At 37.3% G+C, this 27,390-nt stretch overlaps 1 protein-coding gene across 9 annotated transcripts in view; it reads left to right on the top strand.

Moving 5' to 3' along the window:
- Nucleotides 1-27,390, top strand: part of ZNF608 (zinc finger protein 608) — a 168,673-nt gene that overhangs the window by 78,015 nt on the left and 63,268 nt on the right. For 8 of the 9 annotated variants that reach the window (XM_073676742.1, XM_073676725.1, XM_073676753.1 and 5 more), the window contains one exon: nucleotides 452-1,528. In XM_073676742.1, the coding sequence (XP_073532843.1) occupies nucleotides 659-1,528 (870 nt within the window). In that variant the 5' untranslated portion in view covers nucleotides 452-658. Of the gene's footprint in view, nucleotides 1-177; nucleotides 294-451; nucleotides 1,529-27,390 lie in introns of those variants that run through there. The other variant, XM_073676747.1, reaches the window with a different exon arrangement.

The raw sequence follows: 27,390 nt of genomic DNA on the forward strand, positions 1-27,390 counted from the left end.
GTTTTGTCTCTTCTTTTTACAAACACTTCAGTATTAAGCATGATGTTTACCTTCGTACAAATACCTTTTACTCATCGTTGTCAAACACAACCTCAGTGGCGGTCACCGAGGCCACCTTGGTGCAGAACACTTAAAGTCTATGTCTTAATCAGTTTCCTGTGTAGTCAGTAATATTATATTTAACACACCCAACTCTTCTCTGATGCCTGATTGCAGTTTGCTTTTTCTCCCTTCATATTTTTCTCTCTTGCTATGCAGTTTAAAAAACAGAAATATGATACATTTGTTGCAAGGTCATCATTAATATATGATATAAACTATATATTTGCAATACCATAATTACATTCTGTGTTATAAAAAAAGCATAATTTGACTTATCTCATAAAATACAGCAAATATTTAAGTTTACCTGTATATTTGTATAACCTTGACTGTTTTTACCACCCCACAGGAGCTGTAAATCAACCGAAGTCACATTTGGACGGTTAATGGAAGACATTGGACAAAAGACTTAACTTTTTATTGGAATAACTTGGATTTATTTATTTTTTTATTTTTTAACATAAATTTGGACAAGATCATACAAAAATAGACGAATGTCCACTTTTCTTCAAAAGGAAGTTCATGGGAATGTAATGCCACCTGTCTCATCTTCAGGATGTCATTGAGCACTTCTACTATAGGGAAAGGTGTGGATCCAGCTGCAGTTGATGCCTATGACAGTGGTGATGACTGGGAAATCGGTGTTGGAAATTTGATTATTGATTTGGATGCAGATTTGGAAAAGGACAGACAGAAATTTGAGATGAGCAATTCAACAAATAGTGGCTGTGCGTCCAAGGACAGTGGACATTGTTTGGCATCAAGTGGAACAGTTAACTCTACCTCCTCTACATTAGCTGACAGCCTCAAATTTGCTTCAGTTCAGCAACCCCCCAGCTCCCAAGGGAACAGCCACAAAGAGACTAGCAAATCAAAAGTGAAAAGGAGTAAAACTTCGAAGGATGTTAATAAGTCATTGCCTTCTGCATCTTTGTATGGGATGCCTGAGATTAGCAGTGGCACTGGCAAAAGACAGCAGGAAGCCGGACGCCTTGGGGAGGTGGCATCTTCAGCTGGCATGAATTCAGCATTGGGCCATAGCACTAATGGAGTTGGCATTACTGCAAATACTACTTGTGGGAAAAATGTCAGAGAGGAGAGATCTGGAAGTAAAAGCCAAAGCACCAGGGGCTCAAAAAGGGATAAGGATTCTGGAAAGTCTAGAAAGGACAGCAGTAATAAATTGTATGACCTTGGGCATTCCAACACTGGAGTGAATAACCAAGCAGTTGTGCATTTGTATGGTTTTGGAGGTGGAAAGGCCCCTGGGAATGGCAGCCCTTTTCATTGTGGCAATAGCCTTGCAGGGGAGTTGGCTAAGAATACTGTTGATTCAGGGATAATGGGAAACTCTGTACTAGGCAAAAAAGAAGAAGAAGATGATGAAGAAAGCCACAGGCGAAATAAAAAGTTAAAAACAGAAAAGGTAACACCTGAAATCATTTTATTTTTCCCACTATTCTCCATTCGCTGTCTAGACTGTAAAGTGTTATATGTCTCTTCTTTGTAATGCTTATCACTTGATTGACCCATGGTGAGAAAAATCCTGAAATTACCCTCCCACTCTTTAAGACAAGTGCTCTAGACAGAAGGATATATTTTTGACAAACTGTTTTGTTTGTAAATATTAGTTTTCTCCCCATGAATTTAAACAATGAGAAAATCTGAATGTTTAGCAGAGAGGTTCCCATCTATTGCTTGTGTCTACAAATGATCTCTAACGTATTCATATTCATTGGCTTTTATTTAGCAGGACAAGTTTTTTTTGTCTTTTGTTTTGTTTCCTGTATTTATCTGGTGTTAATGTAGCTACTATTCCACCCCTCCCCCATAATTCATATTGCCTGTAGCAGCCAGCTCTATTTGCACAACAGGCTAGAGTATAAACAACCAGTGAGAGATGACATGGTTACAATAATCTGCTCTGTTTGCCCATGGGGTGGGGGAGGTGTCTCATGTATTCTCTTGCATTGGCAAAGCTGTACTAGATAGGATTGCAGTGAGAGAAAAAAATAAAGTCTTTTTTTTTCCAAGGATGTAACAAGAGAGCTATTTCAAGAAATGCAAGACAGCACTGTTTCAGGCACTCCTTTGATTTCAACCAGTCTGTCTTGAACTGTGTGAATGCTAAGTAGCTTGAAAGCACATGAGCAAATCAAATGTTAGGACTGGTTATAGAGAATGGCTATTCTTGCTGCTCATTGAGGCAGGTTATTTACTAGCAGTTATCCAGAGGGCGTAAGGTTTCTCTGGGGAACTAGTGCTTTTGTTGATTGATAATTAAGGGTCAAATGCATTCTACAGGCTGTGAACCCTTGTGTGTGTGGTGTGCTTTTTTTTTTCCTTCAAGAATTAAGTACTGTGAAGATTATACATTCTGTACTCCTTGTTAGACCCACTTGTTTTAACTCTTTCTTAAAACGTGCCTATAACAACAAACATTTTAATTGGGGGTAAATGGACTTAACAAAATAAATAGATAAATAAATAAATCATAAAACAGGTCAATTAAAAGTAAGTTATTAGGGTACTTATTTTTTTTTACCAGTTTGTCTTTTTCTGTAATCTGTTTCATAATCATTAGAAATGTAATTGACTCTTGTGCATGTTTTTACAAGCGCGCAGTACGCATTGCACAATAAGTGTGAAGAAGCAGAAAGATAATCACATTTTCCCAGCGGCAATCTGTGTATGACACACATTTGTCGGCCTTTGTTTATGCTTTAGCTCTTTTTACTGTAGGTATTTTGCCCGACAATAATCTGTAATGTGCAGTTTCTTAATCAGCCTTAACAGTCCAGATAAATTGCCCTAATCCAGTGATTATAATAGCACTGGTTAAGGAGTCAGGTCTTTTCGATTGGATTTAGTGGCTTCCTGGAATGTGGGAGGTACCGCCCTTTTATATCCCCTTTAGCCTTTTAATCTTCCAGCCAAATGTTCGCAATCAACAATTTTGTTTAGCTGGCAATCTGTACATTTCGGGATCTCAAAGGCTGCTGTCATGGCAACAAAGATTAGCATGCTGTGGTTTCCCTGCTTCTCTTAATAATTCCTTTCACAGTGCTCCTTCAGAGATAAAATGTGTGTGAGAATTATATTTTATCCATTGTTGTGTTTTTATGGCTTTGGTTATTAACTCTGCAGTGAATTCAATTACCAGGCAATCTCTGAAGCTTTCTTTGGCATTGAAAGAGTAAAGTCATGTTTTACATCACAATGTTGTATTCTTTGTCACCTTCCCCTCCTGGCCTGCCTCCAGCAAATATTTCCTTTTAAATCACTCAGATTCTTGTGATATCTTCTAGAGGTTGCTTAGATTCTATAGAATTATTAGTAATCATCTCATTTACTGCTATTAAAATCATGAGTGATTTTTTTTTCGGTCTGCAATTATTTTATTACATATATTTTTTTTACTACAAATGAGCAAATCCGTAGTAGAGATATATTCACGATCAAGTTTATTGCTTACAAAGACTGGACAACTAAAATACAGGAAACCTCTCGAAGCATTAAAATGAATGTTGTGCCTGGAAAATGGCTGGATCATTGGAAGAAAGGAAGCTTCTCAAGCACAATGAATTATGTCCAAATGTGTGGGCAATAAAAAAAGACAAGCTACACATGCAGCTGTAAGTGACAAATGAAGACTCTCATTGGAGCTGGGGCAATTGATTGGCTGGTTGTCCAAGACTTGCCTTACATGAAACCTATTTTTATTTTGTTTCCTAGCTGCTTGGCTCCGATATGTAAAGAATTAGACATCTTATATTAACCTTTAATATATTTTTTCCCATTATGGGAAACAATTATCATACTTTACTCTTTCTATGTGAAACAATTATCCTACTTTACGCTTTCATTGGGTCAGAAAATAATGAGCGTGAAATGTTCATGTGCCTGTACGTGACTCCGTAAAGTAAGCAAATCAAATGATGCATGCTCTAAGACTTTGAACCAATTTAAAAAAAAATTGCACTACTTATGGTTCAAAAGTAACTAAAACCATGGGATTAGAAAATCTTTTGTAAAAATGATACTTGTATCAGGTAATCATGGATTTAGGTCCCAGGAATTAACAATGGGGCTTAATGGGTTTCCTGTTATTCTATATATTCGATTGACCAAAGCAATGTTTGTCAAGAAGAAGGTTGCAAAGTTCATCTGGGAATATCTTAATCAGTCATATCAAATTTACTTTGTTCTTGTTCAAGATAATAAACTGCTAAGGATTGTGGTTAGTTCAACAATTACGTCCTCATTTTATCTTTTTTTTTGACCATATGGCTAAAATAATGCCTTTTTTAAGCTTTTCAAATATACTTTTGGTTAAAAAAAAGGTATAATATTAGATTATGCCAGTTTCCAAATCACTTTATAGTTACATAGAGTCCAACTTGATTAATGTATTGAAGGTCGTGATTATGGTGTCTCTTCTATGCCTTGCATATAACCTGCAGTTTCTTCAGACTAGAATACTGGGTCAAAGAGGTCACTGACTCTAATTGAAATACAAAGTCTATTGAGGCTTCACAGCAGCCACTTCTTAAATCTACATAAGCGATTTAGCAATTAAATGGACTGCTAAATATGGGTGCCTGACAATAAGCCTGGTTGAAGATCTTAGTGGGTTTTTACTTAATCATACTATTTGATAGTGCAGCATCTGAGTGTTGGCAAATCAGCAAATGGCCAAAGCTGTTGATATCAAATAATGAATTTGTTTCAACCTTTGATTTGTTATACTTACAAAATCTTTTGGACATTTTCTGATTAACAGAAAAGGTTCAATTTATAGAATGTTAGAGTTGGAAGGGACCTCCAGGGTCATAGTGTCCAACCCCCTGCTCAATTCACTAAACCATCTCAGACAGATGTCTGTCCAGCCTGTGTTAATTATTTGTCATATAGCACTACAGAGTTAAGTGACAAAGGACAAATGACAAAGGAAATCTGAAGATTTGGAGGTTTGTTATTCGTCCTAGGACTACCCATTTTAAAACACAATTTTGTAACTTTGTCCTAAAGATTCCTTAAGCTGCCCATACATAACTGATTAAAGTTGGTAAAAATGGACGATTTTTAGAATGATGATTTAGAAATCATATGTGAACAATCAGTCACGATGGCCCACATCAGACAATTTTGAGCCAAAAATATATTCTGTCAGGTTAGATTTCTGCGCCCATTATTGGCTTTAAAAAGAAGCACATATTATGATTCGCCAAGTTTGGTCTATCATTTAAAACTTTTGCATGTTGATCAGATCGTATATATTAATAATCTGACAGATAACTGATTGGCTGCTTTATGTCTTATGGATATGGTCTGCTTTACCTAACCCATAAGTTTTGAAATAACTTGACTCCCCATTTACTTCCACACATAGAAGTTGTGTGTTTTTAAATAGCTAATATAAGGATTACATTGTAAAGAAAAGTGGCATTGGAGAGCTAAAGGTTCTCTCATAGCTTAAAATTGAACCTAAGCATTGGGATAAATGTACCCAAATTGTAACATTATGGTTCACATACACATTAAATAGCTGTCTCCCAAGTCCCCCAATACACAGCAACTCTTGGCCAAGCTTCATGTATTCAGTGTGAAGGAGTCACTGCCAGAATCCTGACAACAACTTATCTCTGTGCCGAACGAAATGATCGACCGTTGAAATTCCAACATACCGATCCTCTCTCCCCCTAACATCATCTGTTGGGGAACAGTCAGGTCCCCATATACAATAGACTTTTGGGTGATTCTGAAAAACACAAAAAATTCCCAATATCGATACACCATAAAGATAACCTGGGCAAAAGAACTCTAAAAATACATGAAACTTTGAAGAATAAATGGGGCAAACAAAAAAGCCCAAACATTTGGGTATATTATGCACAAAAATGTACTTTATAATATATCAAACAACAAGTTAATAAATGTATACAAATTAAAGAAATGCATACGCGCTACGATTTGCAGGTAAACTGCAGAATCATTGTACCAGACCAAAAATATGTAATTGTAAAGGCATTTGCTGCATGATAGTGAATATTGAATTGCTTAGAATAGTATCTCATAAAATTGGCTGTCTCAAAAAAACAAACAATAAAACTATACATGCTTACTTACATCGTGGCCAGTTGTATGCGTGTCCCTGCCACCCCAACGCACGTTTCGCCCTTCTTTGTCAGGGCAGGGGCGGCAAAAATCATCTTGGATGATTCCACCAATTTAAGTGGGTTTCAAATTTAGTCTAATGTGTATGGGGCCTTTGATGAGAGGAAAAAATATACATACTATCTGTGATCTGTAATTAATTACAGGATTTGACAATCTATACGACACATGCTATATACTTTACTGGTTGATAATGGGATGAAAACATGAATTTGCCCATTTTGTTGTACATGAGTATACAGCATAAACTGAATTTATTTCTATAGTAATATATCTACCTTTTAGTTACAGCTCATGGTATTCTCCTGCAGAAAAAATAGAAAAAAAACCCCATCTGTTCCTAATTTCCACCTCCCTGCATTGAACCACACAAGGGTTTTATTATATCCTGGGATCTTTTGTGATGTTGCATACAGTTTTACTATTACAAAGTGTGTATACCACATCAGTGAGTGAATTTCATGGAATTGGACAACATCCCATTTCAATGATTTTCCAATAGTATCATCTGTTTGTGATTGTATAGCAAATGGCAGTATATATGTGGTATATATCAAGTCCATTATTCATTGGGAAAATACATGTTTTTAGCTTTGTGGTCTGGTAAGTGGCAAATCACCTAATAAAAATGTTATGTCCCAACACTTTTTCCTGTTGAGGTTTAGACTTAAATTTTAGTCATTCATCCATTACAACTGTGACCTGCCAGCATACAAGCATTGAAAAGGAAAACATCATCTGGCCTTTGTTTGAGGTCTTTTATTGAGGCTAATGACTCGTCTTGTGCCACCCTCAGATAAATGACACTATCTTTGAGTGGTCTGACAGGCAACAGACATGTTAATGGTGAAGCTGCTGGGAGGGTTTGTCATAGCTGTAACAAAGGGGAAAACACAGATCTTTTGACATGATTATAATAGGACAGCAGTGTCTTTAAAAATGTAAAACAGTGTGTATAGGGCTGATACAAGGTGTAGATATGCTTTTTCTAAAACTGTACATGGAGATGTCAACACATCCTTAGAGAAGCAGCATTGTTAAGGCAACTGAATTTGCAGTCCAGCCTGTCTATTACATTTTATTGTTCCCTGTATTTTTGCTCATTATTTTCATTTGACTTGTGAATGTCTGGATGCTGAATATTGCTTGCATTCTCCTACAAGTAAGAACTGTCACCCAGTTTGGGGACAGTCTTCTTTGCCTCAGTCCATTAATTAAAGTGCTACAAATATAACAATGTTTGCTGTTTTCTTGATTTTTTTATTTATAATTATTAAAGATGAGTAAGCATTAGCATTTTTGATTAAACAGCCAGCAATACTATTATACTAGAACCCTATTTCCACCATATAAGACAATACTGACTAAAATTTAGATCCAAATTTTAACATTCATTGCCATACATGGGGTAGATACATGATGTAGTGTACCAATTGGAGAAGCAAAGATTTTTCACATTTCACTCATCTTTATTGGCAATTAGTAGCGATATAAGCCCTTACATACAGTTAGATAGCTGTCATAAAAACGATGGTTTGGCTGATCATTCGGTCTGCAGTTATCTCGCCCAACTTCTTCAATTGCCAGAGCACTGCTCGACCAAGCACTTCTGTGCTCTCTATGAGAGAGCCTCACAGACATCTCAGGTAGATGCTTAAGACTTATCTCAACAACAACAAAAGGATAAGCAGTCAGACATTGGACATGCCAGGTCCTTAACTCTCCAGACAACCATCTGTGGAGAAGGGGGTGAGGGATCACACACATTACACTGTTGGCCGAACATGTCAATCAGAGGATTCTGCTATCATTAGTCTAATGTGTATTGAGCCCTAAACGATAGAAGTTTTTAGACTTTTTAGGTAAATTAAGACAGCCAATAGCTTTTCACATTGTAAACATGTGGTAGCTGCAATTACAGTCTGTTTTGCATTTGGTAAAGTTTCTTATAATAATAATAATAATAATAATAGTTTATTTTTATAGCGCCAACATATTCCGCAGCACTTTACAAATTTTAGGGGGGACTTATACAGACAATACAGAATAAGCATATCTCATATCGAACGGAGTGAGGGCCCTGCTCGCGAGCTTACAGTCTATGAGGAAGTGGGGGAGACACAAAAGGTAAAAAGTACATATATTGTATAATGCAGCCTTGATTTACTGAATAGGATAAATAATAATACATGGACTGGTCGCCAGCCAGTATGTGTGCAGTCCTGACAGAGGCTTTTATGTGCATGGTTGGTTTGAACCCGAAGTTGAAGAAGATTTTAATATGGGGGAAAGCTGGGATGGACAGAGTGTGTTTAGGTGATACGCCAGTCTAAAGAAATGTGTTTTTAGGGTTCGCTTGAAACTGTGGGTATTGGGAATTAATCGAACTGTCCTGGGTAGTGCATTCCAGAGAATTGGCGCAGCACGCGAGAAATCTTGGAGACGGGAGTGGGAAGTTCGGATTATGGAGGATTTTAGTTTCAAGTCATTTGCAGAACGGAGGGCACGTGTAGGGTGGTAGACTGAGACAAGGGAGGAGATGTAGGGGGGTACTGAAGCATGGAGCGCTTTGTGGGTAAGCGTGATAAGTTTAAAACGAACTCTATATTGGATGGGCAACCAATGCAATGACTGGCACAGGGAAGAGGCATCTGAGTAGCGGTTGGCGAGGAATATGATCCTGGCTGCTGCGTTCAGGACGGATTGGAGAGGGGAGAGTTTAGTAAGAGGGAGACCGATTAGTAGAGCGTTGCAATAGTCAAGACGAGAATGAATAAGAGCGAAAGTAAGAGTTTTTGCCGAGTCAAAGGTGAGAAAAGTCCTGATTCTTGAGATGTTTTTGAGGTGTAGATGACATGAACGAGCGAGTGATTTGATGTGAGGAGTGAAAGAAAGATCTGAATCAAAAATGACCCCAAGACAGCGGGCTTGTAGCTGGGGAGTAATGGTTGAGTAAACTGATAGCATTCGTTTCCTTGATCTCTTTTGACTGGTGTTGGTGATTGAAGCAAAACCACCTATAGAAGCTATGGACCCTATAACATCTACAGTTCCTGATTTGTAGAATCCAGTGTCAATCTAGATACATATTGTTAGCAAATGTGGATGCTTCTGTTCATTGAAAATAAGACTGATGACATCATTGAATGCCAGTCTCAACATTTTGATCAAAATGGTGTGGAGAAGCGGCTATGCTGTGCTACACGCATCTCAATGAATACGGATGTCCAGAGTAGATTTAAGTTATTACAATATTTATTACGGTTTATGCTCAATGCGCTTCAAAGTACAACTGACTGCTTCATTAGGAAAACCATAAAACTATCCTCGTGGTTCTCATGATTTAGAAGTCAGTTGTACTTTAAAACAACATTGTGAATAAATCATATTACCCATTCTACTAACTTAAATCTACTCTGGACATCCTTATTCATTGAGACACCATCAGTGTAGCACTGCTGTCTCTTCACACTATTTTTATCTAAACGTTGACTCTAAGGCCATGTGCCCATGTAGCGTTTTTGGAGCATTTTGTGGAGTTTTTACGGCTGCGAAAACGCAGCAAAAACGCTTGTAAAACCGTCTGCCATGCAAAGCAATGTGAATTTGGATGTGCTGTGCACATGATGCGCTAATTAGTGTGCCGAATTCGCATTGCATTGCAAAATGCAGCATGACCATTTCTACCGCGATTACGCTGCAATTTCGCAGCCATTGAGGAACATTGAAACGCAGCAAACCCGCAGGTATATGTGGATTTGCTGCGTTTCAATTAAATTCAATGGCCACGAATTTACAGCGTAATCGCGGTGCGGGTGGTACCCAGGATGAAGAGGAGACTACAACTCCTCTTCATCCCGGCTGCCACGCGGTGAAAAAAAGAAATAAAAAAGTTAAAAATAAAAAAAACCTGTATACTCACCTCTCTGGTCTGCTCCCGGCGGCGTCCTCTCTTCTCGGCATCCCGCGGTGTACTTATAGGACCTGCAGTGACGTAATTTAGTTAGCTGATGGTCATGCGACCGCTGACGTCAGCGGTCAGGTGATCATCGCGTGACCGTCAGCTGACTAAATGACATCACCGCAGGTCCTGCAAGTACACCGCGGGCCGCCGAGGAGAAAGGATCGCCGCCGGGAGCAGACCGGAGAGGTGAGTATACAGGTTTTTTTATTTTTAACTTTTTAATTCTTTTTTTTTTTTTACTATAGATGCAGCATTTAAAGCATTTAAGTTGGTCACACAATATAAATCCATGCCGGTTGCATGGATTTATATTGTGTGACCAACTTGTCAAGCACTTTCCAAGTGATGCTCAAAATCGCTTGGAAAAACGCATGCGAAAACGCATGTAAAAACGCTGAGAAAACACTTCTCTCTGGCAGAAAAAAACGCATGTAAATCTACATGTGTTTTTTTCTGCCAGAGAGAGGCAAAAACGCTCTGCATCAAATCTGCTATGTGGGCATATAGCCTAACACTCTGATTGAGTAATCGGCACAAAGGTCCACCAGAAGACAACTGAAGACAATTCCATTTGAAACTTACTTGGTGCAAAATCACTTTTCACTTAGGTCTATTTTTTATGTGTTGGGTAAAAATCAACTTATTTAACTTTATTGATATCATGTTTTGCCTGTTACATCAAAGTCTGAAATACAATAAAAACAGTTGTGCACATGATCTTTATAGATCATGAGCACATAGCCTAAGAGTTGTGCTTACTCACAGCTCTCTTAGGTGACAAGTTGCTGCAGCACAAAACAGCTTTTGTTCGATGACACCCCATTTTGAGCTCGATTGTCCTTTTAGCCTATGCTCTAGTCTCAACATTTTGACAAACAATAAATAATAGCTATTTTCTATACAAAGACTTGAGGTGGATTTACACCAGCAGACTTGCAGCACTTAATTTCCCTGATCATATGGTTGTTTGCTGACTGACAAACATTTAGTAGCCAGTTTTGACCACAATTCAGATGTGCACAGAATGATCAGTGATAGACCATTCAGTGCTCACAGGCTGCCATTATTCTTGGCTTAGAGGTCCTGTTTACACAGTACGATGTGCTGCCAAGAACAAAGATCTTTTTAAGAAAACTAAAATATCATTTCACATTATGAACAGGCATTTTGCTCATTAGTGGGATGATGGGCAGCCTGTTTACACTGCCTAATTATCGTGACAACTGCATTCCTAGGAACAACCAACCGTTCACAATGGTTTTGCAGTACAAATGTACCTTCACAAGTAAATTTGTGACTTAAATTGTGATTTTCTTTATAGTTCCATAAAAAATTTCAATATGATTTATTATTAAAAACTTCTTTCAATATATAAAAATTATGAATGTTTGTGTAGATGACATGGTGTATGGAGATATCGAAATCCTTTATATTTCACTCTTGAGTAAAATATTTGTCTTGATGTGAAGGAACCTTTACCTCCAGCAGTGTTATGTACATTCTTATATTGTGAATGACTTAGAGGATAAAAGGCTGATTACACTTTAGTTCTCACTGTAATTGGAATAGTATGTTTTGCATTTGAATACACGTTGTGCTTCTATTCAGGTATAAACACTCATGTTGCACTGTGAAGACAACCGCATAGGGGAATGGAGAGTCTTATTTCTCCCTGAAACTAGATTTGAGATGTTGAATGAATGGTGTCAATAGATTCTTTTATTTAGTTGCTTTTCTTCTAAGACCTTTTTCTTTCTCTACCATGTAAGCTCTAAGAGGTGACAGATGTTTGAAATGACAGAACAGTATGATCTTATTGAGAACATTCACACAAATGCTTTAGCTTTTTCCAGACTTAAACAATGAAGCCAAGCATAAAAGTAGTAGTCTTTTCATGGTGCCATAGACTTGTTTAGTTTATTTCTCCACCTGGCTACATTCAATTGGACCTTATTTACACAAACCTTTATCTTTCTGTCTTTATCTATCTTTGAATTGCACATAGACCCATACAAGTCAATGAATGCACTAAACGTCCTTTTCTGGTACGAATTTGCAGTTCAGACTTCTATTTCTATGGGAATGAGAAAAAAATGAAATAAATATGAAAGCCATCTGTGTGCTATCCATTTTTCATAAAACCTTTTCTTGTAAACGCAATATGGCACATGGTTGTGTGAAAGTTGGCTTCTTTCAGTTTACACTTAATTCTACTCACCATCTAAGGCTAAAACCATCTCCACATCAAATAATGATAATTTCATAACTAGGGAAAGTCTGACAGATTGCAAAATGCAGGTGAAAGGTGTTGATTGACAGCTCCATCTGGCTTTGTTTATCGAGAGCTAAGTCTAGAAAGGAGAAACAAGTTAGTCATCTTTGAATCCTTTAAGGCTGGTTTATGGCTAATTGTTCCATGCAAGACAGATAGAAGATCAATGCTGTTGTTTGACCCCAAGATGTCAAGGACCAGGGATTGAGGGATTAGAATTTGGTCATGTTTGCCCTTTGAGAGTCTATTAAAACACGGGATAACTGAGTTATGAGTGCTATAATACCCTGTGCAGAACCTTTATTGGAATTTAGGAAAAAAAATGTAATGGATAATACTTTTATAGGTACAGTACTAAAGTGTATAGCATCAGCCATGATTACCTGAAAAAAAACTTTACTCAAAATGTGATTTTCTTGATCCTTCCTGATGAAGGATGTAATAGCTTCCAATGTATGGAGCGGGCTTAGAAGTTGAGGCTTCACCCTACCCGGTAGTGGCAATACATGTTTGATTAATGTCACCAAAACAAACAAATTTTAGCAGGCTTTACGCTGTGTGCCCACGATGCGTTTTTTAAGCGTTTCCGCAGCGGCAATTCTGAATTCCCGATGGGTTGAGGGTCAAAGCTGGTGCCAGACACTATAGCTCATCTCATAGGAGAACAAAATGATCCTGAAACTCAACAAACCGTATCCTTGTTTCCTTCAACATCATCTGTCAAGAGAGAGTAGAGAGGCCCAATGTACGTCAGATGGTCATGCAGTCTCATGAAAACAATGTGTTTTAATGCTTTTGTTAAAGACTATGCAGCATTTAGGTGTATGGTCACCTTAATTCAGACATATATTACTTCACCCGAATCTTTTATTAAACACACGGAAAAATGTTTTAATGAATATCACTCAGTGTATGATTTCATCACACTAACCTTTCCTAATGCTCTCCAGGTTTCTTTCTGAAAAATGTCCTTTCAACCATCAAATAGCTTCCCATCAAAGAAAATCATTTCAAAACCTTTTGAAAACACTTTCTCTTCAAGCCTAAACTTAGAATACAGATGTAATATTTATACTCTCAAAAAGGGATAGGTGTGCAGGAAAATATCAGTCTCTGGTCTCTAAAAGCCAGGTTTCTGTAAACATTATGACATTTCCACAGGTTGTTAATGTTACAGCCATGAAAACACAGTTGTAGGAGGAATTATCAGTTTCTAACAACCATGAACTTTTACCCCCGGAGATGACTTTTATAGCAGACATTCTAAAAGGGTTAAATAAGTAGTAAGTGGCATTTAAAAACCTGCAGACTCAGTTTACAAAATATACAGGCAGTCCAAATTATTTTTGGATTTCCCTTTGCCTCTTTTTTGGCTTGGTAATTTGGATGGCTCATGTTAAAAAGCAATAATGATGTTTGAATTGGAAAGGTTATCCTTACGGTTCTCATTCTTCATACAGAGCTGTTTGTTTGTGTGTGGTTCACCGCACTACATGGATAATGCTATCAAATCTGGCCTTTATTATAACCTTAGAACTGCAGTGTTGCAGCACTTTTAATCTTGTGTGTTTAGCCTGGGATTCATTTTCATTCCAGCAAATATCTTAAAAGGAAATTAAATGAACATTTTTCACTTTTAAAGGATAGTTCCACCGTTGTTACACTTTTGACAAACTCTCATTTGCACAGTTAGTGGTACTTAAAATGAAAATACATAGTTTGCTAGCCTCTTAATGACTACAGATTGCCCACATGGATGTTGAAACTATAATATCAATGACATTTTTCTGAAGAAAAAAGAAAAACCCTTTTGCCAATGTTTAACCTTGATTTCAAGGTCATCAATACCCAGCTTTATATTTCCACTACCTGCTATTTGTATTTTTACCACATTATACTGTTTTAAAGCTGATTTTGTAGTTTATCAATACAAAAGATCATCAACATTTTGATCCCCACCCCCCCCCCCAAAAAAAAAAAAACATGTATTTTTTCCATGTCTTTCTGTGAATTTCCTAACATCTGTTTTTGCCAGAAAAATCTGTTTCTTGTTTAGTGGAGTCAATCTTGAGGATTTCAAAACTTTTGTATGTTTGTACTCATTAATTGAAATGTCCTGTGATCTTTTCGACTTGTGTTCTAAACTGACAGTTTATTCTTCCGTCTCCACTTTATAACTTAACCTCATTGGCCATAGTCAAACATTCAAAGTGTGGGTTAGTTAGACTAATTTGTTGTAGTCATGGACCACCCAATGAGCCGTGATACTTCCTGCTTGGAAACAATCATGTTGAGAGCAGGCAAGAACCAGAATGATAATTAGGTTATAGCATTTAGTGCATACATTGAGCCAGTATTATTTAGTGTCTTTCCTACTCTGAACACAGCTGAAACAATCACATTCACAGAATAGGAAGAGAGGTCATTCACAAGAAAGCAACAGAAAAGTGGAGCTTGAATACCATTAGTTTGGGATCACTGCTCCTGCATGTTCTGTATGACATGTTTTTGTTGTTTTTATTATATTATTTTCATTACATAAACTATATCTGTAGCACATCCATTGAAAATATGATGGTGACAGCTCTTGTTTTATGGTTCAAATTCAGTACACTTGAATAGCCTCCTACATTTTCATTTGTTCTAGATACATTTTTATGTAATGACTCCACCATGCCCACACATTTCCATTGTACCTCGCACTAGAGATTTTTTTCCCATTAAAGTCACTCATTGCACTACATAATATTTTGTTTCTCTGGTTTGTCTAAAGCTTACACAGTATTAAATTACCATTTATTTTTTACTTAACATGCAGGTCAGAACCTTTTTTAAAATAAGTTAAAAGTCATTGTTTCCTAGTTGTATGCCATTGCTGTTCAGATGTGACTGACAGAACTGCATGCATTACAGTAAAGCATATTCATTTTCATCTAGTACCAGTTTATTGCCTTGAGCACTGTAAATCTGTCAGCTCTTCACAATACTTTCACCTCTTTCTTCATTTGCTCCAGCTCCTAGTTTGACAACATTCCCCCTAGGCAGAATCCTAATCTGCTTCCAATTAGTTGCAAAATGTGACTGAAATTTCCACATTCAGACTGTAGTGTGCACACATCAAGCAAAAAAAAAAAAATAATAATGCTGTGGATTTTTTTGGATTTCCTTTTTTTAAGCAGATTTTTTTTTCCATAGAAAACAATAGTTTTTATGTTACTTCTATGGCTTTCGCATTTAAGCTTGCATCAGCTCACACACTGACAAGAATTAAATGATTTTTTTACTGATCCTGCCTTCTGATCCCTAACATAATTAAACTGTATCATTCATGCATAATTCAAGCACATATCACTGCACAGCATTACTGAATCTAAAGTATTCTTCTAGAAGCAGGGATTATTTTGTGGTATTGCCCTGAAATGGGTAGATGTTCACAAGGCACATAATCTCTCAAGTGTACACTTCACATAGCTGACCTTTCTGAAGTGGTCCAATGAATAGCAGTTATTCGTATCAACTTTTATATGGGTTCTTTTTTTATCTTAGGTATTAAAATAAATGTTGAAATTAAAGTACACAGATGACTTCTTGTTAGATCTTTTAGTTAAAAGATCGAACTCTAAAACTACTACAGAATGGTTATACATACTTGTATTCTTATGTTTGATCATTATCTAATCAAATGTTGTAATTTTTCAAATTTCCACTTCTTAAAAAAAAGTAATTTGTGGATTGTTTTCATTATAAATGAGAGGTGTTAGTTATATAATGAAGATTAATACTCACAGTCTTAGCTAATTGATGTAAAGAATGAACACCTAAAGAAAGCTCATGATAAAATGATGAAATCAGTAAATAATCCAGTAGCTTTGGTGAAGTCTACTAAATTTTAAGGACTGTTTTTCTGATTTTACCATAGCAATATAAAGCTTTAAGCTATTGGACATTAGTATGCTAGCAGCAGGAAATCATTGTTTCTTGCAGTAAAGGCTTGGACAAAGCTATTGCAATTTGTTATTCCCTTGCCAACAGTGTGCAACGAAGCTTGCAATGTTGGAGGCTTCTTGATGTTCTTCCTAACATTCATAGGGGATGTTGCCAGTACACTCTACACCATCCCCCACAACTTAGCTCCAGATGAATGTTAGGAAGAACATCAAGAAGAGACTACACATATATATAAATATAATATATAAATATATATACAACTGTTATGCATCTATATACTGACAACAGGCAAGATATGCAACAAACAGTAGTTTAATTTCCCACCATTAATGAGAGCAATTGATCCATCCCACTAAGTGTTCTTAGAAATTTGAGAATAGTTAACCCCTTTGATACTTGTTTGTATTTCTCGTTAGGTCTTGATGTAAGCATTGAATGTTTACTTTTACCATCTAGAGACTGTTTATACTGACTGAGGCTAGAAGAAATGTAGCTCACCCAATGTTTTGTATTTGCTGTATTCATCCCTAAATTGTCTAAGCAAAGACATGTTGTCTTCCTAAACAAATAAAGTCTGGTGATAAACAGGTGTTATCAGTATCCATGTAGAAGTGTTGTGTTCTTGCTTAATGCTATCCATACACATTAGATAGCTGTTGGACAAGTGATTATTTGGCTGACAGCTATCCACCCACCCCCCTACCTCTTCTACATCATTCCCAGGAATGCTTGGCCAAGTGTTCCAGTGTTCTCTATGATAGAGTAGCTACCACAATTATCTGTTATTTGCTTATCTTTCTTTCAAACAAAAGAATCAGGCCATTTAATTCCAACTACCCAATCTGTATGTACTCCAAGGAGAACAGCAGTGACATCAACTATATACGTTTGATGATTTTCCGACCCCGCTAAAATTGGCAAGTTAAGCTGAATTTAATCTAACATGTATGAGGTAAGATGGAGGCCTTTAAGTAAAAGTATGGTTCAATGTGATACAGTTGTGCTCAAAAGTTTACATACCCCGGCAGAATTTTTCCTTTCTTGGCCTTGTTTCAGAAAATATGAATGATAACAAAAAAACTTTTTCTCCACTCATGGTTATTGGTTGGGTGAAGCCATTTATTGTCAAACTACTGTGTTTTCTCTTTTTAAATCTTAATGACAACCAAAATCATTCAAATGACCCCGATCAAAAGTTCACATACCCCAATTCTTAAGTTATCCCAGTGTTACCTTTAGTAGCTATTCAAACCCATTTGTGTCAAATTCTGTGCATGTTATCAGGCCAAAATCACCAGGGTATGTGAACTTTTGATCAGATTGATTGATCTGACCTTAATATCATTGAGCCACTCTGGGGAATCTCAATCTCATGCTAGACAGCCCAGGAGTTTACAGGAACTGGAAGCTTTTTGCCGAGAAGAATGGGCAGCTTTACCATCGGAGAAAATAAAGAACCTCATCCAAAACTACCACAAAAGACTTCAAGCTGTCATTGATGTTAGAGGGGGCAATACACGGTATTAAGAACTGGGGTATGTGATCTTTTGATCAGGGTCATTTGGATGTTTTTGGTTGTCGTTAAGATTTAAAAAGAGAAAATGCAGTAGTTTGACAATAAATGGCTTCACCCAACCAATAACCATGAGTGGAGAAAAAGTTTTTTTGTTATCATTCATATTCTCTGAAACAAAGCCAAGAAAGGAAAAATTCTGCCGGGGTATGTAAACTTTTGAGCACAACTGTATATATTCACATTGTCTGATACATAATAATTGATATATTTTTATCATTGACCTTCATGATGCTAGTTGAGTGGATCCTCCTGGTATTTAGTTGGGTAGATCCTTAATGTCAGCTGAAGCAATTGTTTTTGGCATGACCATCTGACTATCAAATTTGACCTCTTAAAGATCCATTTAAACTGCAGATAATCATGAATAAGCATTAATAGGAATTTATGTTTCTCTATAATCATGAAATTTTAACAGATAAAATGCTTGTCTATTAGGTGAAATAATTTCCACAAAAGATTATCATTCTGGGCAGCACATCATTTTGTGCAAACCGAACCTTTGCTGTCATTGGCAGCCTATGCACACTGAACAGTATATTACAGGCCATTCAGTGTGCATCTGAAGCGCAGTCTGTCTATGGAAATAAACTAATAACCAAGTAGCGGATTGGCAATTTTTTGATGCTGCTAGTCATCAGGTGTAAAAACACCATTACTTTTCCACAAAAGATGATAGCAGAGAAAAGAATGATTTGGCATGTTGAATGTCTACACCCAATACTTTTATACCCATAGAAAATAACCTACTTCCCTGAGGTCTCTGACACCAGCATCCTCCCCTCTCCCCACTGAAAACACATGCATGTTTAGCCATGCAATTTGTTACAACTAGCTTATTTTTTGTTCAGCCAACATTTATTGAAAGTGTACAGTTAGCTTAACATTTGTCTTATCCTGGACCATCAGAGATAATTTCATAAGTTATCTGAGATTAGCAAGAAGTAAACAGTTATTTTAGTTTGAAAAATAAAAACATTAACACTTTTGTCAGTGTGTTATATCTGGTATCACAGCTTAACCAAATCCAAACTCCATGGGCAACAGTTATGTTATTTCTGGTCCAATGGAAAAATTTGAGCTCTTTGTAAGTGACACAGATGTTCTTATTGTGACCTTTATAAAGAGGTATGAATCTAACAAATGATCAATAATTACTTTTTTTTATGTGAAAGTCATCTGACATGTGAAAGTCTTTCTGGTGAGTGCAATGATATATTGCACGTTTGTTTATTGTGCCTCACCTTTTGCATAGTAAAATGAATGTCATTCAAATCAATTCCACTTCCTCACTGGCATTTCCCTTCTTCTAAGGTGTCATTACGTTCAAAAGAATAACAAAATGATATTTTATAGTTCAAGTAGATTGCCTGTTTCTCTATTTGCAATAATTGACAGAGCGGCTCTCAGCACTTCAACAGTGCAAAGTACATTTCTTTCTTTTTTTTTTTTTCATTATTAATTCTGCAGGCAAAAGCCACTGTGCTTCTGAGAAGCATTAAATGCTTTTGTTGACAGCTTACAGTTTTATAAACTCCAAATGAGCTTATTGCCTTTTAACCATCATGAGTACTAAATAATAGAAAAACCTATGAGCCTTCAGATTGGAGAGCCGCCAGCCACCTCCAAGAGGAGAAGGAAAAAAAAAAGAAGAAATGAATAGTTTAATTGTGGAGCAAATCATTTGTTTACAGATTAAGACCTAGTTGGTAGCCAACTGCTATGGACAAAGAAGTTACGAATAAATGCTGAGTTTCAGGAAATGAATGCCTGGCTATACATTTGTCACTGTTGTGGTACTGCTTCTGCCTTGCACAAGGGAGGTAGGGTAATGAATTGTGAGGACACTACTTTAAGCCTTCTGTGTCTCTTAAAATAACAAAAGGGTTGAGGGCAGGGAAATGTGTTAGGTTTGTTTATGCTGTCTGACTAGAACCAGATAAGCCTGGTTACTCCCAGCAATTGCACTTAAGTTATTGGCAGGGTGGCTTTCCTCTTTTGTTTAACTGTATGAATTGAATTACAACAAAAAAAAAGTAGAAAAAAAGGGATGCTTGTGAAAGCCAACAAACCTAATGGTCTCTCTGACCATTACAGTCTTCCCAAAGGCTTTGACCAAAGATGGCAGAGAAAAGGGGTAATTTTCAGCTTTAAATTAATTTGATGACAGAAAAAAAATTAAACTTCCTTAAGGTAACATGATAGGTAGTATTTTTTTATTAAACTTTCCCCTTGTCCTCTAAAGATTAATGATATTCTTATTATATTGACCTAAAGTCTGAAATGCGTGGGTCGTTTCATTTTTTGTGGTTATGGCTATTTTACTTCTGGAGTAACACAACAAGAATGTCAAATTATAGTAATAATGCTTATGTTTAAGAGATTTCATTGAGTTACTGCCATGTAATTCATGTAAGCCATGATTGGTATCTTTAAAGGGTGGTTCGGCACCTAAAACGTATTTTCTAAATATCTATCCTTACACCCTAACCATTTTTGTAATTGAGTTTATTACACTCTAGCTAATGCCTAAATGTGTTTTTTTATTAGCTATAGAAAGAAGCTGCACCTACACCCAACTGATACAGATTAGTCAATTCCTAGCAATACAACTAAAAACACCACCTCAGAACCGACTCCCTAAAAGGCCATAGAGGGTTTTTTTGTGCCTCCTGAGGAACCAGAGGGGAGGCAGCAAGGGGAGTGAAAGGTGTGAAGGTGAACACGAAGGGTGAGAAACTTTAAAGCACATTCATAAAAGGGGAGAGAGGGAATAGTAAGGATAACCAAAAAATAAATGAAACTAAAATAACATCTCAGAAACCTAAAAGTGGTAAAAGGAAAAGGTGATGGGAAGATAAACAAACAGACACACAGCAAAAATATAAGCAGTGTAAGGCTAAGTGCCCACGTAGCAGATTTGATGCAGAGCGTTTTTGCCTCTCTCTGGCAGAAAAAAACGCATGCAGATTTATAATGTGTGAACAACTGATGCTTTAAATGCAGCATCTATAGTAAAAAAAAAAAGAGAATCAAAACGTTAAAAATTAAAAAAAACCTGTATACTCACCTCTCCGGTCTCCTCCAGTCTGCTCCCGGCGGCGTCCACTCTCCTTGCGTCCTGCAGTGTACTGTCAGGACCTGCGGTGACGTCAATTAGTCAGCTGATGGTCACGCGACCATCACCTGACCGCCGACGTCAGAGGTCGCGTGACCATCAGGTGACTAAATGACGTCACCGCAGGTCCTGACAGTACACCGCGGGACACCAAGGAGAGAGGATATGGCTGGGAGCAGACCGGGGGCCGCTGGAGAGGTGAATATACAGGTTTTGTTTATTTTTAACTTTTTTATTTCTTTTTTTCACCGCGTGGTAGCCGGGATGAGGAGGAGTTGTAATCTCCTCTTCATCCCGGGTACCACACCCTCCATGATTACGCTGCAAATTTGCGGCCATTGAATTTAATTGAAACGCAGCAAATCCACATATACCTGCGGGTTTGCTGCGTTTCAATGTTACTCAATGGCCGCGAATTTGCAGCGTAATCGCGGTAGAAATGGTCATGCTGCGTTTTGCAACGCAATGCAAATTCGGCGTGCAAATTAGCTCATCATGTGCACAGCACATCCGAATTCACATTGCTTTGCATGGCAGACTGTTTTACAAGTGTTTTCGCGGCATTTTTGCACCCGTAAAAACGCTACAAAAATGGTATGTGGGCACTTAACCTAAGTCTAACAGGGAAAATCCCTCAGCTAAAGGGCTGGAACTCCTTAACACAAATCCACCTTGAAGTATAGCCAGCAAGAAAGTGCAGTGAAGAGATAATATTTAAAGCCCCACCCAGAATGTGATAGGGCAAACCAAAATGGAAAACACCTGGAAAAGACCAATCCAAGAAGGAAGAATAAAAATAAAAGGAACATTCAGCATTTAGATAGGGAAGGAAAAGAGCAATAGCTTAACAGACAGAAGAACCAACCACAAAGCAACAGGCCACCGTATTGAATCCCAAAACCAAGCCATGACAACTTCCTATGACTTTTCATTTGAAAGGAGTCTCAAATGTGACAATACAGGAGGCTGGGCTGTACTCACTCTCTGAAGCATCCCCACCCCTCTTGAAACAGGATGTCATCAGGGGACAAAGCTGCAGTTAATTACTAGCATCCTGCATCACCTCCCCCTCTGAAGACATCCTGGATTTGGGTTATGGACACTGTGAGAGATGTGAGTTCAGTGCCCACACTGCTTTTTATCTCTGCTGCCACAGTAGCTTCTAACTGAAAGAAGGTGTTACAAGGGGGCACCACCCTCAAATAAATCATCATCAAGAGCGGTGCTGGTGTCACTAACTACTTCTATCACTGGTCCTGCTGACAATTGGTTTGAGGTCAGTGCTAGAAGTACTTAGTGACACCAGCTCCGCCCCTGATAACAATTCGTTGGAGAGCGGTGCTAGAAGCTGTGGGGCGGCATTGGTGTCACTAATTGCTTATATCTCCGCACCGGTGACATCTTTTTTCACAGAAGCTATGGTGGTGGTGGAGATAGAAGCAGAGTACCATCACTGCACTTAATTTAAAACAGCTTCCCATCACCATCAAACAAAATGTGACAGGAAGTACAGTATAAAAAAACACATTTAGGGATTGGCTACATTGGAAAAAGTGTAGGGCATTGTGTAATAAAGCAAATTGCAAAAGTGGTTAGGGTGTAAAGATAGATATTTAGGTAATACATTTTAGGTGCTGGACCAACCCTTTAACCCTATCATGAAGAATAGTGTAGATATACTTATGTATTACATTGGAAGAATCACACATGCAGTTTTACCTCATATTTTTATCAAATTTGTATACATTGTTGCAGTTAAAGTCAGGAGCTCATTAAAGAAAACAAAACAATGGGAAGTCCTTTCTTTTTTTTCTCTGTCAGATAATTGTCTATGTCATTGGCCAATTGGTGACCTTTGTGATGTTTAGGCAATATTCTGCATACGTGAGAATGTGCAAAAACTGCTTGCACAAAGAGAGACAAGATGGATCGTACCGCTTAATACTATGGCTGCCCATGGCCTCAACGAGGCATTTAGCTACTCTTCTTTTCTATGATATATTTATGATATATATATCTTATTTAGTATGTCCTGTCCACATCTGTTCTCCTCCTTCTATTTGGATGGAATTCTTTTAACCTCTCTTATCATTTATCCCTTTTATGTTTTGTATCACCTGATTTTATATTTTCTTATGTTTTTATTAGCAATTATTGGATTTTGCTATGAACCAGTGGGCCCCCCTTCTTGTGAGACCATCTATAGGAAACTTCACATCAGATCCAAACAATTCAAATGTTGGCAGTGGAATACTCTTGTGAATCATGTCTTCTTTGGCCCCTTCCTGCTCTGCGTTCACACTTTATTGAATTTCATTTTAGGTCTCAATGTCTTTACATGTAGTACTGTACTCACGCTGTGCCCTTATGTGTGGGATGTGGTGCACGTGCATGGTGCGACACTCGGCGTCCTGTCTCTAGGCTGCTCTGCGCATGGTCGGGAGTCTTTGCTCCCACGCATGCGCGATCAGCTTGGTGGCCTGGGCGGGCGCTTGTGACTCGGCGGTTCGTGACACCGGACACATTGCCCTGCCTGGTCATGTGTTCGGCCGCATGACGCACTTCCACTCGTGGCCGGACACGTGACCATGCACTCGGGTTACTTAACCAGGTCCTACTGGACATGGCAATATAACCTGGCCTTGAGAAAGCGGATCAATGTACGCGAAATGCGTGTCAGGCTTTGGGCTTTTGTCCTCCATCCATACAAGCCCACCCTGGTCTGCACCCCACCGGTATGTTCCTGCCCTGTTGGTTGACCCTAGTTCCACTCTTATTTATTAGCTTAAGCACTCGCTTGGGAAGATTGGCCACTGGGCAAATTGTAATATATCTTCCTGGATTCCCACTAGAGTGGATTCCTACCATTTCTACCAGCACACGCTATTCATTATTATTATGAATGATGTGAGGTGCTTTGTACTTTTGGTGGACCTTCCTATGTCTGTCTTGTCATCCTATTTTTGTCCTTAATTATTTTTAATAAACATTTTGCATTTGAAATCACTATTTACTCCGTTTCCTCCTATTTTTGATCAATATTCTGAATATGTGATATTTTGTTCTCCAGAGTTTCCAGGAAGATTTATCAATGAGAATTAACAATTTAATGCACTGGGAACAGCATGACTTTCATAATCATTTCAACTTTTTGATAAGATCATGCATAATAGTAAAAATGACTCTTGTCAATCAGAACCATTATATGTAAATGTACACTTTTCAGGACATTTCTCCTATCAGGAGAAAAGAAACAATTACTTTAAGAAATTATGGTTCTCTGGGTTTATTGATAATATATTCATGTTATCTCATTTCTCTTTCAGACATTTGAACTAAACCTCTCCAATTTTTACCCCAAAGTCATCAATATCGAATACTAGTAGTTATCTCTTGGAGCTGTATTAGGCATGGGGGTGGGTGCCTTGTTTCAGTGATTAGAATCCCATGACTAGTCTTCTGCTCTCCTCTTAACAATATTCTTTATGATGCAAGTTGTAAAACAAGAGTATTGGAAGCTAATTTCCAACATCTCAAGGGCTTTTGGCTGTGGTCCATAATTGATGTGTTCACATAGCTGTTGTCTGACGACTCATAATTAGACAGCAATGTTATCCTGCAGCTAAATCTGTGCTGCTCATAAGTCATACTTGATAAGTTGTAGTATCATACATCCAGGGTTATTGTTTCTTAACTTTTCTCTGCATGTTCTTATTTTTCTCCTTAAAAATGGTATATCTTAAGAAAAGAAAAGCATAAAGCCAGAGGCATTTCATGAATCTGTCAATGTGAATCAGCCATATTTAATCGTCTTCCGGAGACCAATATTATTTGATATACCTTTTCTTCTTGCAGCTTGTGTGATAAAATAATTAGCATATCCCCTGACAAATATGTGGCTTAGGAACAGTTTGTTCCACATGCCATTTGAAACTATAATTCCTTCAATGGCTTGTAATGTTTCTGCCATTTAATTACTTGCTCTTTCATGTGTCATGTATATTGGTTCCACAATAAAACTTTAATTGTTTTTCTATTTTACTGTATTAAAACTATGCATCCTATCTGTCCTCTGCAATGCAGTGTATAAAACCCATCTCCGCCGATCAGCAGTTTCCTTCAAGATATTTTTAATTTAATATGGTTCAGTAGAAAAAGGAGCAGCTGAACAGTTACCAATAAAATTGTGTTTCTTTAAAACTATTAACTGGTATGAATGTTGTGTCTACATATCGTTATAATACTAGTTCTTCCCAACCTTTGCTATATTGTATGATACTCAATTCATTTACAGCTTGTAGAAAACAAATTCTTATACAGTTATTGAAATTTGGTTATAATTATAGCACTTTGTATGTATTTATTACTTAAATTATAGTATTTCGGAAATAAGTATAAAGCTGCATATTATGTTATAGTATAATATATTATAATATGAATTGACCTAAATATATTGATATATATTGCCAACATGGTCTGCTATAAATATATAGGTACAGTATATGAGGTTTAGAAGGGCCCCATAGAAATGTAACTGGTTTTGTTGAATAAAGGTTACTTCTTCACTATTTTGGATGTGCTGTTACCCCTGTATTGGATATATACAGCATATATAGATATATATACAATATATGCATAGGAACAAGGGAGCAAGCTTCCTGCCTAATTTTCCCAGTGTGTACATTATGATATATGTTTTTTTATCATTCAGGTCATAGTAAGCGCACCAAAGCCCAGTGGGCCCTGAAAACTTCTTAGAACTTAGATTTTCTGGAATTATGATCATCCGACTCTCTTATGTGAATGTGAGCACATAAAGAGGATGTTGGTGGAAAAAAAGAAGTATTGGGCATATTGATTTTCATCTCCCAATCATTTTGTTCTCAGAGTAGATAAGCTACCACCAAAGGTGTCTGCAGTGGCTTACTCCCCCCTTGGCCAAACTCAAAATGCATGTGCATGGGAGAATTAGGAGAAATGGCATTCAATAAAATTAGTAAATGGGCACTTTTACTTTGAAAAACGCATAGAATATATGCAAATGAAAGTGAATATGAACAAATTGATATGAAAATGAGAAATGATGAGTACAAACCATCAAAATAGATATTTGTGGATCATTTAGGGCCAGTTTCACACATCTGTGTTTCGTGTTTCAGATACAGGCCCCCACCCTGGATGTGCCCCATCCATCGTTCCTACAGTCCCTACCCATCATCCTCACAGTCCCAACCCCTATTCCCTGCTGTACACGTGCTTTGGCAAAACAAATGTTTATTTTTTCCTTCCAATAAAGCTTCTTTGAATTTGAAAGTCCTGCGTCTATATATGCCTATGCCCATGAGATTGTTGGCTTTGGGTGAGAATACAAATGGTCGGTCTGTGCATGGGATGTGTGAAACCTAAGATTGGTTTTGCATGGTGTCTTTTTAGTGCTATAATACAGATGAAACGAGTGCTCTGGCTTCTGGATCAACCTCAGGCCACTAGAAGGTCCTATATACCAACAATGTTTATAAGCAGCTTTGAACCTATGGTTCTTCATGGTTAGAAGGCAGGATACATCTCAAAGATATCTAATATCATGAAAATATTTGTTACATATTACATTAAAAATAATATATATATTAGATTGAAAATTTTTCATTCATCAAATAGCTTATTCTATGTAGAAATACCAGGTAAAGCCAGTTAATAATTACTGAACATTCTCTGTTCTCTGCTCTTTCAGGATATGCTTTTGGAACTAAATTACATTCTTTATTTGCATTTTAGGGATAAGCTTCTTCCTTTAAAAAGAGAAATATTTGCAAGTCCATCCTCCAGTAACTTATTCAGTAAACACCTACATGTATATGAAGCCTGTATGTCGACAATCCTCTGATTAATATCTCCTGCTAGGCTGCTACTTTACAGCAAGCATGAACACCTGGCAGACATCAAGCAAAAATAACACTGGAAGGCTGTAAAGAGTCTTTTTCTTACTTTGCTTGATTTGTCACATTGCCACTAGCAGCTGTTAGACCTGTGTACATTTTCCAGTGTAGATAATTGCCTTCTTTTCCTATTCTCACGGCATTGTTATAGCTGAAGATAATTAGAAAAAAAGGAAGAACAGAAGTCAATATATTATGACCCTTTCACGTTACATAATGAACTTAAATATTCCTTCATTAGTTTTTCTTTTTCATGCATGAACATCTTATTTTAGTTCATCATATCAATGGAACATCATA

The sequence above is a fragment of the Phyllobates terribilis genome, unplaced genomic scaffold (assembly GCF_046119375.1).
Source record: "Phyllobates terribilis strain yellow unplaced genomic scaffold, ASM4611937v1 Scaffold_1__5_contigs__length_1240528914, whole genome shotgun sequence".
NCBI lineage: Eukaryota > Metazoa > Chordata > Amphibia > Anura > Dendrobatidae > Phyllobates > Phyllobates terribilis.